The sequence below is a fragment of the Falco punctatus genome (assembly GCF_963210335.1).
Source record: "Falco punctatus genome assembly, chromosome: Z".
NCBI lineage: Eukaryota > Metazoa > Chordata > Aves > Falconiformes > Falconidae > Falco > Falco punctatus.
Window position 1 is genome coordinate 17264672 of NC_137586.1, and position 15726 is coordinate 17280397.

General features: G+C 36.4%; 1 protein-coding gene across 1 annotated transcript in view; it reads right to left on the bottom strand.

Moving 5' to 3' along the window:
- Positions 1-1526: 1526 nt before the first annotated feature.
- Positions 1527-15726, bottom strand: part of HCN1 (hyperpolarization activated cyclic nucleotide gated potassium channel 1) — a 201974-nt gene continuing 187774 nt past the window's right edge. The window contains exons 7-8 of the mRNA XM_080370955.1: positions 9611-9775; positions 1527-7626 (exon numbers count right to left, since the gene is read on the bottom strand). Coding sequence (XP_080227081.1) covers positions 6815-7626; positions 9611-9775 — 977 coding nt within the window. The 3' untranslated portion in view covers positions 1527-6814. The remainder of the gene's footprint in view (positions 7627-9610; positions 9776-15726) is intronic.

Consider the following 15726-nt stretch of genomic DNA (forward strand, 5'->3'; position numbering starts at 1 on the left):
CAAAACCTGAGGGACTTGTAAAGTCACAAATAGTTGTTTGGTTGGTTGTGTTCGTTTTTTTTTTTCTATTTGGATTTGTTATTCTGGGAGATTTAAATGTGTACAAATCAAACAGGAGATTGAAAGCTCAAAGACACAGTTTCTCACTTTCTGGCTCAGAGGTTATCTTTGATCTAATGCACACAGCAGATTACACAGTGTTTAGGGACGCATACCGTCTTCAGTCACGTACACAGTGGTGAAGAATTCCACCATTTAAAAGCTTGTTTTCTGATGTTGTCTGCCAGCTGACGTAAGATTATCATATGCTCTACAAAGGAAGTTTCTTTCTCTAAGTGCATTAGTTCAGGCAAGATTTTGACTAGGATTTCTGAATTGCGTCCATATCTTCTTTTCTTGCAAAGCAAACATGGACAAAAGCAAAAGCCTTGAGCTGTCCCATCTAGAATCTCATTTGTTTGGTGGGTCTAACGAACAACTTCTTGCTAGTAGAGAAAAGAAAGGAGACCTCCAAACGATTCTTTTGAATTCACACAGCATTCAATATTTCTGCCCAGGGAAACTTTATCTGTGATATAATATCAAAGAGTTGAACATTATAAAATTACTTGAGCTCTTCTGAGAGAGGCATTAGCATAATACCAGTTGGTAAAATGCACACAATGCACTTCAGTTTATAATTATTTTTTTTTTCACAAAAGGTATTTCTTAATATTTTTTTTATATCCACATGCAAGTATCAACTGAACAGAAATTAAGCTGAGATAGAGCACTGCCTCCAAATATTGGTACACACTTCTGTTGCCAAGATGACAGCACAGAATGAAGATAAATCATAGTGTATTGATTGGCAGATTAGAAAAAAAGCAAAGTTTGCAATGACAATATAATCTACTTTATCACAGAACATTCAGATGTGAATTGATCAGTCCAGGTCATATTTAAGAATACTTACAGTTCTTTGTAAATCACTTCTAATATTGTTTTCAATCTTCTCTCCTTACCCAGATTTCCTGCTGCAGTGGACAATGACCTGGCATCAGTTATTGCTAACACTGCCTCTTGGCTGGACTAGAGGAACCAGTATAATTGGATGTAAATCCTCCAACACAGAAAAAACTAATTAATGTAAAACACTGCAGGCATCTCCTCAAAAATGTAGAATACACCTGTGGTGTAGCAAGCACAGTGAAGCAATTTTTTATGTTGACTTTGCAGAAAAATAAAAAATCTGATTCAAAAATACCTGGTCTAGAACCCAAAGTGCCTAACTGTCCACAGTGAAGACTTACATCTGCAGTTATTGCTCTCTGGTACAACAAGAACTTTTCTTTCTTTTCAACCAGATCTCTCCATTTAAAACCTCTACACTGCAGTGACAAAACAGAACAGAGACCGCACACATCTTGCTTCCTGAAGGAAAGGTATAAATAAACCCATGAGCACTGGTCACTCAGTGTACCACCTTTCAGATTTTGTGATGTCAAGTGCAATAAAGAGTAGAGTAGTCATTAAATAGAATTAAATAGAAGACAGATAAGATGCTTTGCTAATGCTGTAGGAACTATTGCCTGTAAACCTTTCAGTAACTGGAGTCCAGGAGTAGCTGACATTGGAGATGCATTTTCAGATTGGACCCTTCATGTGTTAAGACCCATGGTTCAGTATCAGAATCCCTGCAGATGCCTGCTCATGTGCCAGAGAAATAATTCAACTACCTGCTTCCCTTTCATGCACAGGCTAGTTTGGACTGGTTGTAGACACAACATTTGGTATCTTCTTTTTTGTTCTGCGGTTCTACTCGATCTAAATTTGTAAATGACCTTTCTGCAAGAACTAACTCAGCACTGTGTGCTGTGTTTAAAGCAGAGCATGCACGGAATCAGACTGTGAATCTGATATGTAAAACTGGAAAGTGGTGAAAAATATGGTCTATTCTGCAAGCAACTGGAACAGTTTCAAGGATGGGGCAAAGTTTAGTTTCAATTCAAATGTGGGCTTGAGTCTGTCAGTTCATAGGCCAAGGATCACCTGAGCCATGATGTACATCTTAAATAATATAAAGGAGTTGGTAAATGTGGTTTTCATTCTCACAAATATATCTTTTTCAACTGTGTGCACATACATGTACCGGTATTTTAAAATATATGTGGAAGTTATACAAGTATATTTAAAATCAATTCATTTAGTAGGATATTCTGCTTGTCTGCTATCATTGACTTTCTCTTTCTGTTGTTTCCACATCTTGACCTGAAAAATTCAGTGCTACCAAAAGTTAAGATATTGCTTGTTAAGATATTGCATATCTTCACAGAGGTGAGGGGAAGGTAACTACGGAGCAGAAATTACACCATCTGCCTGTATGACCCAGTACACCAATCAAGAAGGTGATTCATATTGCTAAATATGCAAAGAAGCACCGGGTACTGACTTGGTAAAAATGTGTAGATTCAAGATTCACAATGTATGTCTCAGAGGGTATGTTCTAGGACAACTTTAATGCTCTTATTCTTCCCTGAAAAAAACAAACAAACAAACAACAAACCCCCAAAAACCCAAAAAAACCCAAAACAGAGGGCAAAAGGCCAAATCCACTAAACAAATACATTTGCACACCCAATTCTTACACCATATTCTAGGCTGTACCACATAATGTTTGTAGCTCAGAGCCATGATTTCTAAAGAACCACTTATCTGTTCCTATCTTATGACTTCTTTTGTGTGAACAAAGCACTTGGGAACAGCAGAAATTACTAACATTGTTGCATATTCCCAGAGCAGTTGAATTGCAGGTTTGTTTAAAAATTGAATATCTTATTTTAAAAAACCAACCAAACAAACATTTTTCTTCACTAAACAATGTCACCTATAAAGTAGCAAAGTACTCATACGGTTAGAAATACTGAAGTCAGAGTAAGAACTCATGAGTAAATTTTGAATATACAAAATATTAACCTTAATTACTAAAGACATGCATCAAGACATTAAAGTTTGCTGTTTAAAATAAAATTTACTTTGGTTCCAGTTCTGCTGCCACTTTTTAAATTAAAATTAAGGTAAGATAGGAAGTAATATGAGGTAGATATAGATATTAGAAACTGGCAGATTTCAAAAAGATATACACTGGTGTGTAGGTACATATCAGTATCATATATAGTGATATATTGCTTAAAAATGACCCTTTTTTTCTTTTGGTTCTGTACACAAACATCTATGAAATAATAAGACTGGACCAAGCAGCAGAGTATAGTCTCTGCAGTGGTTGAATGTAGACAGAACTAAATTTTCCTGCTAAACAAAAATTTTCTAGTGCAATGCTGGTCGTTTTAAAAATCATTTCATTGACTAGAATTGGACTGGATCTATATCTTTGTAATGCAAAAAAAAAAAAAGTTAAAAAAATACTTAAATAACACGGAAAAGAATTCACAATACACTTCAGGGTACAATTTGTAAATACAACTACTCATGCTTGCTTAAAATCAGTTTATCAATATAGGATTATAGTGATGCTACTGAAGTTAATAAAAAAAAAGTGCTATTGGTTATTGGTTTGGATGGACTATGCTTTTTCATTTACAACAAGCTAAAGTGCAATTAATGAAAACTACTTCCAAATGAATGTTCCCTTGAAATCTCATCTATTATACACAAATTCAGAGGTACGTCACCTAGGATTGGCACATATAGTAAGAGAAAGTGAAAATACGATAGAATACAGTTTCCTTAAGTTACACTAACAACTGCTTGGGATTCTCTCCCAGGATACTTAAAATTTTATATATAAGTATACTTCAGTTTCAAATACTTGTACTCAAGAAATATTACAGGTTAGAGGTAATGGCTTAAATGAGAGTTTTGTGGGGAAAATGTTTTTAGGACAACTAATTCCTCTAATCTACAGAAGAAATACAGTTTAGCAATTGCTTGAGTAAATCAGTTAGTACCCTTGAATTTCTAAGCCCTCTTTTTCCTACAGTTCACTTAAATACTCAGGCAGTTTTTTCCCCACCTTCCCATACTTAGTGCATACCAATTCTGGGCTCAGAACAAAGAAAAGAGAAAATGAAACAGTTCTTCCATGTTAACGCAAAACTTGCTTAAAGATATTGAAACAAAAAAAATCGTTTTATTTTTTAAATATTTTCTTCAATTTATTAATAATCTTTTATATATATTTATTTATGGCTTTGAGCAAAGACAAAAGAAAAAATCTAACTCATCCCTGATCATACAGTTATTGTAAGAATCAGATCTATAGTCTTCCCAGCAGCAGTAAGATCCAACCTTTTTCATTAATACATTTCATCCTGTACAGATGCAAGATTTCATATTTATGGGCTTACTTATGTACAGAGAAAATAGGTCAGTTCTGAAACTAGCAATGGACCTTTATATTACAGGAATGTGAGTCATTTGTTTCTTAATCTAAGTATATATACATTCATACATACATATATATATACGTATATAATTTTATACCCTGTACCATATTTTTTAATTAACATACAAATCCTAGATATTGTCCACTCTATTACAAAGTCATTAAAAATTATTTATGGTTTCACTGAAAGACCACGTGAATTAATATTTCTTCATAGTGTTTAAAATAAAATAAAAATATATATAAAAATATTTTGCTACTAACCCCATTTCTCCTATTAAATGTAAACCTTAAGCAGTTTGAAAGATCAGTATATGATCTTAATTAACTGACAGAATTTGTTAGTATTAAAATAATGTAAGGGCTATTGTACTGATAAATAAATGGTCTTGCAGCGTATCCATAATGCAAACACTTTTGAACAATTACATCCCCATATATTACTCTGGGCCACTTAAATTAATGGCAGCAGCATGTTAATGGTTTAATTACATTGATTGTTACCGGTGAGTGGGAGTCAGCAAAAACTGGAATATTTTTTAAAATTTTTATTTGATGTACCACTTTAGTAAATGGCGTAACAGGCAGCATGGGTTCAAGCTCTGTTAGCTTTAGAATATTTACTTGGCTCTCAAGTACATCTGGATTCACTGCATTATGTAGTTTGTGATGTTATTTAAATTTTCTATGCATCAGTTAAACTCAGCATTAATGGGAAAAGAACTTCTTTGCATTCACTTCCTTAACGTGAGTCAGCTAGGTTTTAAGGAACAGAATATATGCTTGTATCATATCCATAATGCTGATTTTTCAATGAGTTAAATTATGACACATTTAATTTCCATCTCTATTTAATGTGACAAATCAGGCACAAATGATTATGAAAGAACATTTCTTTTTTTTTGGTGAATAAGATAATGTGAAGGTTTGAGCAAACAAAACAAAACATTCACAAAACAGTATGCTTTAACCCTGCTTTCTGTCACCATTTCCTTTCTGTTTTGAAGACATAAAAATAATAAACCTCATACCTATGGGCTATGTTTGACACTACATGCCTTAGGATATACTAACCATTTAAGTACAATATACACAGAGCAAATCGTGCATTTCCAGACAGACTTGATGCTATATTATATTTATTTTTGTAAATTAACACCACAGTCAACTACAAAACTACAGTGAAGACACAGAAAGCACCTGAAAGCCTAAATCAAGCTGTGGTTTACAAATAATCCTTTAAATGAAAATCCTCACTTCTAGACTTAAACCAGAGATTCAAAGTCAGCATTATAGGAATTTTAAGGTAGACACAATTAATGAATGGTTATTATTTTCTAAGATACCATAAAGCCTTTTCCTACTGACTGAAACTATTTTTATTGTCTTTTTGTCTTTTTTTTCTTTTTTTTTTTTTTCCCCAAAGCATGCATGGAATACTCTCAGATGCTATTGAGGGCAAGGAGAAGAAAAGTGATGGTATTGGTGAAGTACAAGCGGTTTGCAGGATCAAGCGTACAATTTTGCATAAAACATTGCATGTAAAAGTAACATTGTAGGTTTTAAGCCATTGCATTACAATTTAACAGTTGTGTTGCACTTAGCTTTAACAAATTTTAAAACTGTAAATTTTGAAGTGAAGAGCGGAACCTAAATTCCTAAACAAAGATCTTGCAATGGTACACCACACAGCAGCTATTTTTGTTTGGGTCTAAAAAGTTATTTACAATGGCAATATTTATAGTCTTTGTAAAAGTCTTTAGCAATGTAAAGATCAAAGTCCACCCAGATTTCTGAAACGACAGAAGGGCTGACATACCATGAGGTTACAACCTTATCCAGAGGAGTACTAGTGCCAGCCATTTGGCTGCAGGTGTTTCAATTTATTTCTTTTCCAATCTAATTCCCAACGCAAAGTGCGAACATATGAAATGCAATGGGAAATAACAACTGATTTCTTCACGAGAATTTAACGTGTATGCAGTAAATGAAATAGAAAAAGTTTCAGAATATCACTAGATCAGTGCTATGTGTTAGACTGTTTGGTTTTTTTTAATGTACTTGTTTGAAGTTTGTTATTGTGTTGACAATTTCCCCATCAAAATAGCAAACCTTATAAACAGAGAAAACTGTTAGACTGATTTTTAAGTCAACACGTTAAAAATAAGTAATATTACAGCTGAATTTAGACTTTAATGGTTGTGAGAAAGGAAGACATGAATTCAAACAAGTTTTTTAATTCCTTTATATATATATATATATACACATATATATATATATATATATAAATTTTACATTCTTTATGTAGGGTAAAGCTGTCTAAAGTGTTTTCTAATAGTAGATTGCTGGGGTACATTAGGAAACAGGCTAAAACAGTTCTGGGGGCGGTGCTCGGCTCGTTACAAGTCTGTTGCTCACAGTTACCAGGGATCATAAGTTTGACGCGAACCGCGGTTTGTCTCCCTCAGGCTCTGTGCTTAAGACTGTGGAAGAATCCCTTTGCAGGGGGGCTGGGGGTGGCGCAGCACCCCGGTTTGGGGGGATGGCTCCCGAGGACATTTGTCGGAAGAGTGAGACCCTCTGGGGGACAGTGGCCCGGCTAGCCGGGGGCACGCCTGGGGCAGGGGTGGGCTGTGGGAGGGAGGCGAGGGACTCCCCCACAGTGGGGTGAGGCCTGGCGATCAGTGTGGAGATCTCGTGGGGCAGGGAAGGCTGTGAGGCAGAGAGGGGCCGCACCTCTCGGGTCAGGTTGGTGTTGTGGAGGGCCTGGGTGCTCTTGTGGACCTCGTTCTTCTGCGCAGCCCCGGGGGGCTGCTGGGGTGCCTGCGGCTGCTGCTGCATGAGGGAGAGCTGTGAGGCAGTCGGTGAGGCGTACTGGAAAGTTCGGCCAGCCAGAGGGCTCTGTACAGGCGGGCTGCAGATGGCGGTGGTGTAGGAGCAGGGCGAGAGGATGACAGCCTGCTGGGGCGTCTGCGTGCTGGGTGAGGGGGAGTGCAGGTTTCCATGGGACAGGCTGCTGGTGGTGTACACAGGAGGGGACTGCGTCCTGATGCGTGATGACGATGAGGCAGAGGTGCTGGAGTTCAGGGCGGGCATCTGCTGCAAGCTTACCGGGGCGATGGTCTGCACCATCTCCCTGTCGTGCTTCACAATCTGCTTCAAAATCTCATTCTCCTGGTTGTTGAAAACCCCTGTGTTGAGGTCCTTCTGGAACTTCTGCAGGAGGATCGAGTTCTTCTTCCCTTCACAGAGAGGCAGAAGAGTTAGCAAGTCTGACATGCAGGGGCGGACACCCACTCTGACTTTGCATTTGAACACCCATCACCACGGACTATAGATTGTAAAAACCTCAGCAAACACCGGGCTGAGTGAGGGCTACATCTTGGTGGCAAGCCCACTGCAGTAGGCTGTGCCAGGCCAGGCACCGCCACAGTGACTCATGCTGGCAGGCAGCTTCGATGGCTGACCTCCACGCACACCCAGGCTGCCCCTGCCACTGCACCAGCACAGTGGGCTTTCATAACACCAATGGCAAAAAAAAAAAAAAAAAAAAAAGAGAAAAAAAAAAAAAAGAGAGAAAAAAAAAAAAAAGACACCTGGATGTTCTGTGCCTCTTCACGTGTAATGTATTGCTATTACTACAATTATTTTGAAAACGTAACCATGGTAATACACGGAAGAACAGGGTAGAAAAAGCCATCAGTCTCTGCATGCATACTGTCTTTCTCCTTGCAAAACTATCCTATTTTCCACTAAACTGTGACATAAGTTATACATACACCTAGCATTTAGCATATCTGGGAACTAACTATTAGATACTAGTAACTAGTGACAACTAGCTTGCAAGAAATCATCATTTTAAACGTTTGTGAGCCAACATGAACTCATGGGTAATGTGACACCTGCTTGCATAATAAAGACTGCTGTACACAGCATCCTGGTGTCTGCTTGATGGCTCTTAGTGTCTGCAAGATGTAGACACTAGTTTGTGTCATTAGATGCACAGGAACATACTGCACTCAGTTGCTGCTTTTTTTGATAAAAAACAGCACTTCAGACAGGATAGCTACTCCAAGAGCAGACTGGACTTTAACACTAATATTATTTAAGCATATATTACTTAGAGTCAGACTACATTTCCAGGGAGTCTTGAGAAACAAATTGTAAGAGTTTGAAAAATGTTGATGTGATAAATCTATGCACTCAGTGCTCACAACTTGCAAAATACTAAAACAGGTCTGTAAAATATTAGAAACTTATATACCTGTATTTCAGTTCTTTATTTTTGCTGTATTAAAGAAAACATGCTTTCTTCCAAATCATATCTTCAGCTTAGAATAGACAGCACAACGACACTGCCCTGCAATTTTTCCTGTATTCACTTTGAGGAAACTGCAGACATAACTGTATCGAGAAAGAGTGATGTGGGGAAATCCTCATACCAGAGTTTTCTTATGAAGTTGAGGAAACACCACCAAACAGGATAAATTATTTTTTATGCATAGTTGCATTTTAAAATTTGTGTCAATAATGATGATTACAGTGCAATTCTCCTCACCAAAGACCATATATTTTATTTAGTATGCCCTATCAGCGAAGCTCAGAATGTCTGGATGCACAACAGAAGACTTTGCACACCCTGTTATGATAGTCTGCCATATCCTTCTGTTTTTCACTTTGATATCACTGGCCTGCTTTTCTGGCTGCAAGCAGATCTGAGTAATACCACTGTGCAGCCATCAATGCTAGCAGTTCCCATGTTGTGAGGAAAATGAGAGCCCTGCTGCAAAGGATTAATTCACTTCAACAAATACAGGTTTTGTGAGTGCTGAGAGGCTTCAGCTCTTCCCAGCATTATAGATGTCATCTGTAAACAATTTGTGTAAGAAAATGTCATCTACTGCTCATGGAAGAGCATAAACCCTATGAAGTGCTGATGGCAGCAAAAGAAATCCATAGTATTAATAAATAATACTAATGATAATGGAAGCATACAAAATAATCCTCAAAGGAGTATGAGAGCTTTCTAAAACTCAATGTTTTTTATTATTTAAAAGTGAGGTTGCAGAATTCCTTGTCTGGACACATCGTATTCACAGATCAACCGAACACTGTACTGTAACACAAACAATTTTAAGAAGGGTTTAATCTGGGCATTTTATCCTGAAACTCAAGGAAAAGGTAGAAAGGTTTTAAGAATTCCCAATATGGGAAAAAAAATAATACCTATCCTGTCAAGTCTATCAATTGCCACCGTTTCAAAGGCCCTTCTCATCATGGGGTACTCTTCCAGAACCTCATTGAAGTTGTCCACTGAGAGGGAATACAGGCGACAGTATGTATCTGCTCGTACACTGGCAGTTCGACGGCCCTTGGTCAAAAGGCAAATCTCTGGAGAGAGAAAAATTCAGCACACACAGGAAAAAAAGGTTAGTGAACTATGTGAGACTTAAAAGCTAGGAAGTGACTCAGTGCTAACAAGGAATAATTTAGTACTCAGCAGCAATCTTTCTATGGCTGTTTACACAAGTTTGTAGGGACAATTCTGAGTGTGTTTAATTTTATTTCTGCTACTTTGAAAAAATAGCTGATGTCTTTTAAGAGCCTTGGTTGTAGGTTTTCTCTGTTCGGTCTGAACTCTGATTTTATCAAGCCTTATAAAAAAATTATATCTTCAAGTTATAAGAAATGATCAAGCTGTCAAACACAGCTTGCTGACTCAATTAACCCAACTGATTCTACTGATTTTTTTAAATTATCCAGGTGACATAGAGGACCAATTCCTTTAATCATTCAACAGATTTACTAAACTAATTTAATACATGATACTATGATATTTGAATATAAATCTGTTCTAAGAAAAAAATGCTTCCAGCATGAAAATGCCTTCAGTTTCCCTGGGTTTTATGTCCTAAGTATTTTGGGAGAGTAAACTTACGATACTAGTAGAAAAAATACTAGTTATTTTTTCCTCATTGCGTTAAAAACTAGAACCCTTTTAACCACTGCTTACTCAATTTGATTAGTCTAGTAGCCTTTGTCTGCAAGTGCCTCCAACAGGAATTCATCACTTTGTCAAAGGAGACCAAAGCCATATGCAGAGTTCCAAGAAACAGCCCCCAACTTGCAACTGTTGATTCCCAGACCCACAAGAAGAGCATTACTGGATAAAAGCCAAAGTCAATGTCTAAAGCTTGTAGCAACAAAACATATGGGGTACAATATTTATCTATTTTCATTAAAATGCAAAAATTAAAAAGTCAGTCACAAAAAGATGTGTCTCAGCAGTTGAACCCATTTTCAAGCTGGGGGAATAAGAACACACTTAGAAATATCAACAATGCTTGTGCTCAGGCAGGGTGAGATTTTCCATGCCTAGTTCTAGTAGTCAAGATCAGTGAGTTCATATTTGTTCATATTTAAATATTAGCTAGGAAACTGTCCCCTACCCCACTTGTGTGTCTATCACAAATGGTCAGTCTCAATCCCAATCAAACTATCATTCTCAAGTGTGGAAAACCAAATATGCTTCATTAACAATAATAAAGAATTCTGCAGGTTTTACTTCAGATCTATCAAATTCTAGCATAGAGAGGTTGGGGGGGGGGGGCGGGGTTTTGGGGGTTTTGGGGGGGGGGTTGTTTGGGGGTTTTTTTGTATGTCTTTAAGAAAAAATATTTTCTATTAATCTAGACTGTAAAGAAGCTTGATGGGTTTTTTTCCTCATACTTCTTGTTGAAGAATTTCTACAAGGCACCTTACCCTGAAGTCTTAGGAGCAAGATGCTTAAATAACAGTGGATAAATCAAAGTAAATTAATGTGGTACCAGTACTAGCACAAAATGTACTTAAACCTCAACAGCTTTGGGTTTAGTAGTTTACAACTACTGGGTATTGTAAAAGTCTTGACTTAATGTACCTCACAAAACCTGATGCCCATGACATAATGACAGTTTACTGTAAAGAGCCAGCCAGGTCAAAAAGAAGTCAGTCCTTTCCTCTTCTACTCCTCAGCTCACCCTGACCCCTTCTGCTTTGATTGAACCCACTGCATTTTAGTTACAAGAGTGAGAAGGACATTTTGCCCAAAGGGAGCAGTTAAATGCAGTGAATGCCTGCTCCATTTCCTAAGATATTATTTAGGTCTCACATAGAGTAAAGTTTTACAATACACAGTTGAATTTAGAGATAACTTAACCAGCTGGGCAAACTGTGTGACTAATGGACACCTCTTGATTTTCATCTTTCTTCACTTAAAATTGCTGCAAACAATACTACAGATTTAAGGAGGTGTCTTCAGCTACAGTCAACAAATAAAAGTACTTGAATTTTAAAAAAATATCACATGCTCAAAACAAAACAAACATTGATTATGGATCCCAAACATTCTGAAGAGTGTAAAAAAAACAGAGAAAGTACTGTTTTCATCATTATTAACCTACACCAATGTATCTGAGATCACTTCAACAAGAATGATGGGAAGAAACCATAAGAGATGTTAGATTTCATCACAGAAAATGGGAATACAGAATTCACAGACATTGCTGCCATAAATATAATGATTTTTACCCTTCTTTCATCTTCTATTATTCTTGTCAAGTAAAGGGAATTGAAAGATCACTGAACATTATATATTTGATTCTGAAAACTCTGTCAGTCTACAACTTCTGGTTGAAGAACATCTGTTTGGATAGCTGTCAATAACCATAACAGTCTTCAAGTTATATAAGATAATACAGGATGGGCCAGAAAAGATCTGACAAATGTCTTAATGCCTAGAAACTGATCCACCATGGAGCCTGTCATGTAATGCATTTTCAGGAATGTTTCTTGAGTGGTTAGAGTTGTATTATAGTCACTGATAAATCATCTATATTGCTTTGCTATATGTATCAATAGCATCATTTGCACTCTGGCCACAAGGCTAATGCACTCGTTAATTGTATGTGTTCTGCATTTAAGTTCATTTCATCTAATAGCTATTTGTTTGGAACAAACTCCCAAGCACAGTTAAGACATAATATATGAAATCTCATGTACTCGGACCAGAGAGGAAAAACACAGTATGACAAAATATGTTCCCATAAAATACTTATATTCTTTTAAACAAATCTCTTTTTTTTTTGGTGGTGGTTTTGGGGTTTTTTTTTTGTTTGTTTGTTTGTTTGTTTTTCCAAATAAACAACAGATTTTATGAAGAGAGCAAAGTAACAAAATATCTAGGATATATTTAAAGTTAGTCTTACTGGCATCAAGTATACCAGGTGCCCTCAACAATTGTGCTTTCCTTGACGTTCAGTTGATTTAAACAGACTGAAATACAAACAATAGCACAGGACTCTGCAGTAAAACACAAAGGGCAGAGACTATTTTCAAACAGCTTAGGCAAACAAAGTTCTCTGTTAGCATCAAAAGAAAGCAGCAGCAGCATATTACTCACTAATATTCCCATCTGCAGTTGGCATGGTGTACTGCCTTCATGCTAACACTTTCAGAGTATAAAATGCTTCTATTTTTCCTTTCCAAACAAAAGAATGTCTTCAATTCCAATTAATAATTATGTGTTAGCCCACAACAAACCTGTAATTCAACTCTTAAGGCAAGTTTTATTTTAATTACTTAAACTTTTTGGACAAATGTTCCTTAGAACATTCTGAAACAAATGTCAATCACCGCACTAATGACAAATGACTCTTTGAAAGCACTAAAAAATGCTAAAAATATTGATTTGTTCTTACAGTCCATATTTAAGACAAATGTAGTTAATTTGTCTGTAAAAATCACAATATGTGTTCTGTTACCATCAGATCTTTCCCACAGAACCATGCAGCTCTCAAAAGAACACAGGAAAGGGCTCAAATACAACGCTTTTTGCTGTCAAGACATTGACTAAAAAAGCACAATAATAAACATTTAAAGCTACGCTTGTTCTGAAAGTTATGGTGATTTAAACTGATCAACAAAATGTCAGTTGCACACATACATGGGACATGGTTTAGCAGTAGACTTGGCAGTGTTAGGTTAACAGTTGGACTCAATGATCTCAAAGGTCTTTTCCAACCTAAAATATTCTGATTCTATGGCAGTATTCAGCAAGAGCATCAGGTTCAGTTTTTGGAACACCATGAATTTCTAATGAAACTTGCCTGTATCTGTGTCTTGTAAAACAAGGGACATGTAGATCATATTTCATTATTTCATTAGGAGATTCTACATACCTGAAAGACAGCACTAAGGAAGGATGATTTGAGGAAAACCTGAATGAGTTAAGGTGAATGACACAACCCACAGGATGACCTTTGAAGAACTAGGATTAGTAGGCCTTTTGTAAGGCCACAGTTTTGTTTCCAACTGAAAATTATTTTTTTGTAGTAATGAATAAGTGAGTTAACTAGTATTATAACCATATAGTGCTCTCCATATTAAAATCAAGTAAAAAATAATTATCAAGGTTTATGCATTTCTGAACTACAGCAGTACTGCTCTGTCCCCTTCCAAAGCTGTAACATGTTTCTCATCATCTGTGAGATTTAACATTATAGGATCTAACGAAGTGTCCTTCCAGCTGAGGATAGCTGACTATTGCTTCAGTTCCTCAGCAGGAAACTTGTTTAATCTCATAGCAGGCATATACATAGCTGTGCAAATGGGCAAGCAGCTAAGCAGACCATCTGGTTACTTTCAGCAGCAGAAAACAAATTGAAAAATCAAAGCAATTTGAAGGCTTGGGTGAGTCAGTCTGATGTATTTGAGAATGTATTTGGGAATGTTTTATGAGAATGGGACAGTTGATTAGAAGATTGTTTATTTTACAGAGAAAAATGACTTACTAAACTGTTATAGACAGAACTTGGATGTACAAAAGCTCTTTCCATCAACCTGTCTCATAAGTCCTCAAAGCAAGTTTCCCAGAACGACCAGGTTGAAGTTATTCTTCTTTTCTAATGCAACTCTTCATAAACTTGGCATGGTGCAAAGATCAATAGTTCTTGATTTCCTTCAAGCTACTTCTCCACTGACCAGAAACTAGCTAATGGGCACTTCCTTGGTGTGTCAGTCACAGGAAGGGACATTCAGTTTGGGGCACTCTGCTCCCAGTTTTACAGACACAGGTAATATGAGTGATGTTTTTTTCTTAAGGAAAGGACTATATAAACTTCAAGCAATGAGAAAAAAAAAAAAAAGGAAAAAAAAAAAAAGAGCCAGCAAGCTTCTAGACATCCCATTCTTTCAGAAATGGAGCAATTTCCCAGCTCCATGTTAATTTAACCATCTCTGATAGGAAAACAGGGAGAAGCTGTTTCACATGATAAAAATGTGATTGCTTTAACACATACTTCTGCATTTCTGTATCCTTTTTCTTTATTAAAATCTGGAAAGCATCAAATACCTCTATCTATTTTTTATAACTTTTTAATGTATTCTTTTTATCTTCTATGTTATCACTAGTGCACAAAATGGAAAACCCAAGGATATGCTCCTTTTTGGTTATAGATATTAAAATTATTAGCACCAAGTGTTATGATTAGTCAGAATGTAGCTTACACAAATTAAATGAGTTTCAGTAATCTATTTTCTAAAAAAAAAATAATAAATAAATTAAATGCTTTGTCACATTGTCACATAGCCATGGAGATTTTATTTTGCAATTATTTTGCAAAACAGTACTTACATTCACTTTAGTCATGTCTGTGGAGGAAAAAATGAAAGGAAGTAATATGCCACGAATCCAGATCTACAGCGTGGATGGAAATGAAAAGGCTCAGGTAACATTTAGTTCTAAATTCAGTCCTATATTTAAGAAACCTTAAAATATAGTCACTGTTCAACAGGAACATTCCTGCAGCAAAGTAGAGAACTTCAAGAGGAAGGAAAATGAAGACCATTACTGCCTTTTACAGCCAGGTTCATAATCTGGAGTTTCCAAACGAAAGCTGTGCAAAATCTACACCTTTTACCACTATCTACACTAAACATGGAATTGCAGACAGGATAATTTTAGTTTGTCAGAGTGAGCAGTAGCAGACACTGTGTGATCTCTTCACTTTAAAAAATGCCAAAAATTGTCTGTAAAGTTGCTTTCAGATATCTGAGCTTAGCAATTGGAGAGAGGGTTCATCAAGGAGGCCTGGATACACTGTTGAGTAGTTACTATTTTGAAGAGGGACTGAAAATGACAAATAACAATTAAGTGTCCAAAACAATTTCCTTAATGCCTCAGTTTCAGTCTCCTGTCACTTTTTGAACTATTTACCTAAACCTAACTTAAATTTATCTATCTGTGATAGCTGTTGCCTTTACATAGTCACCTTGGTTAAAAAACAAAAACAAAAACAAAAACA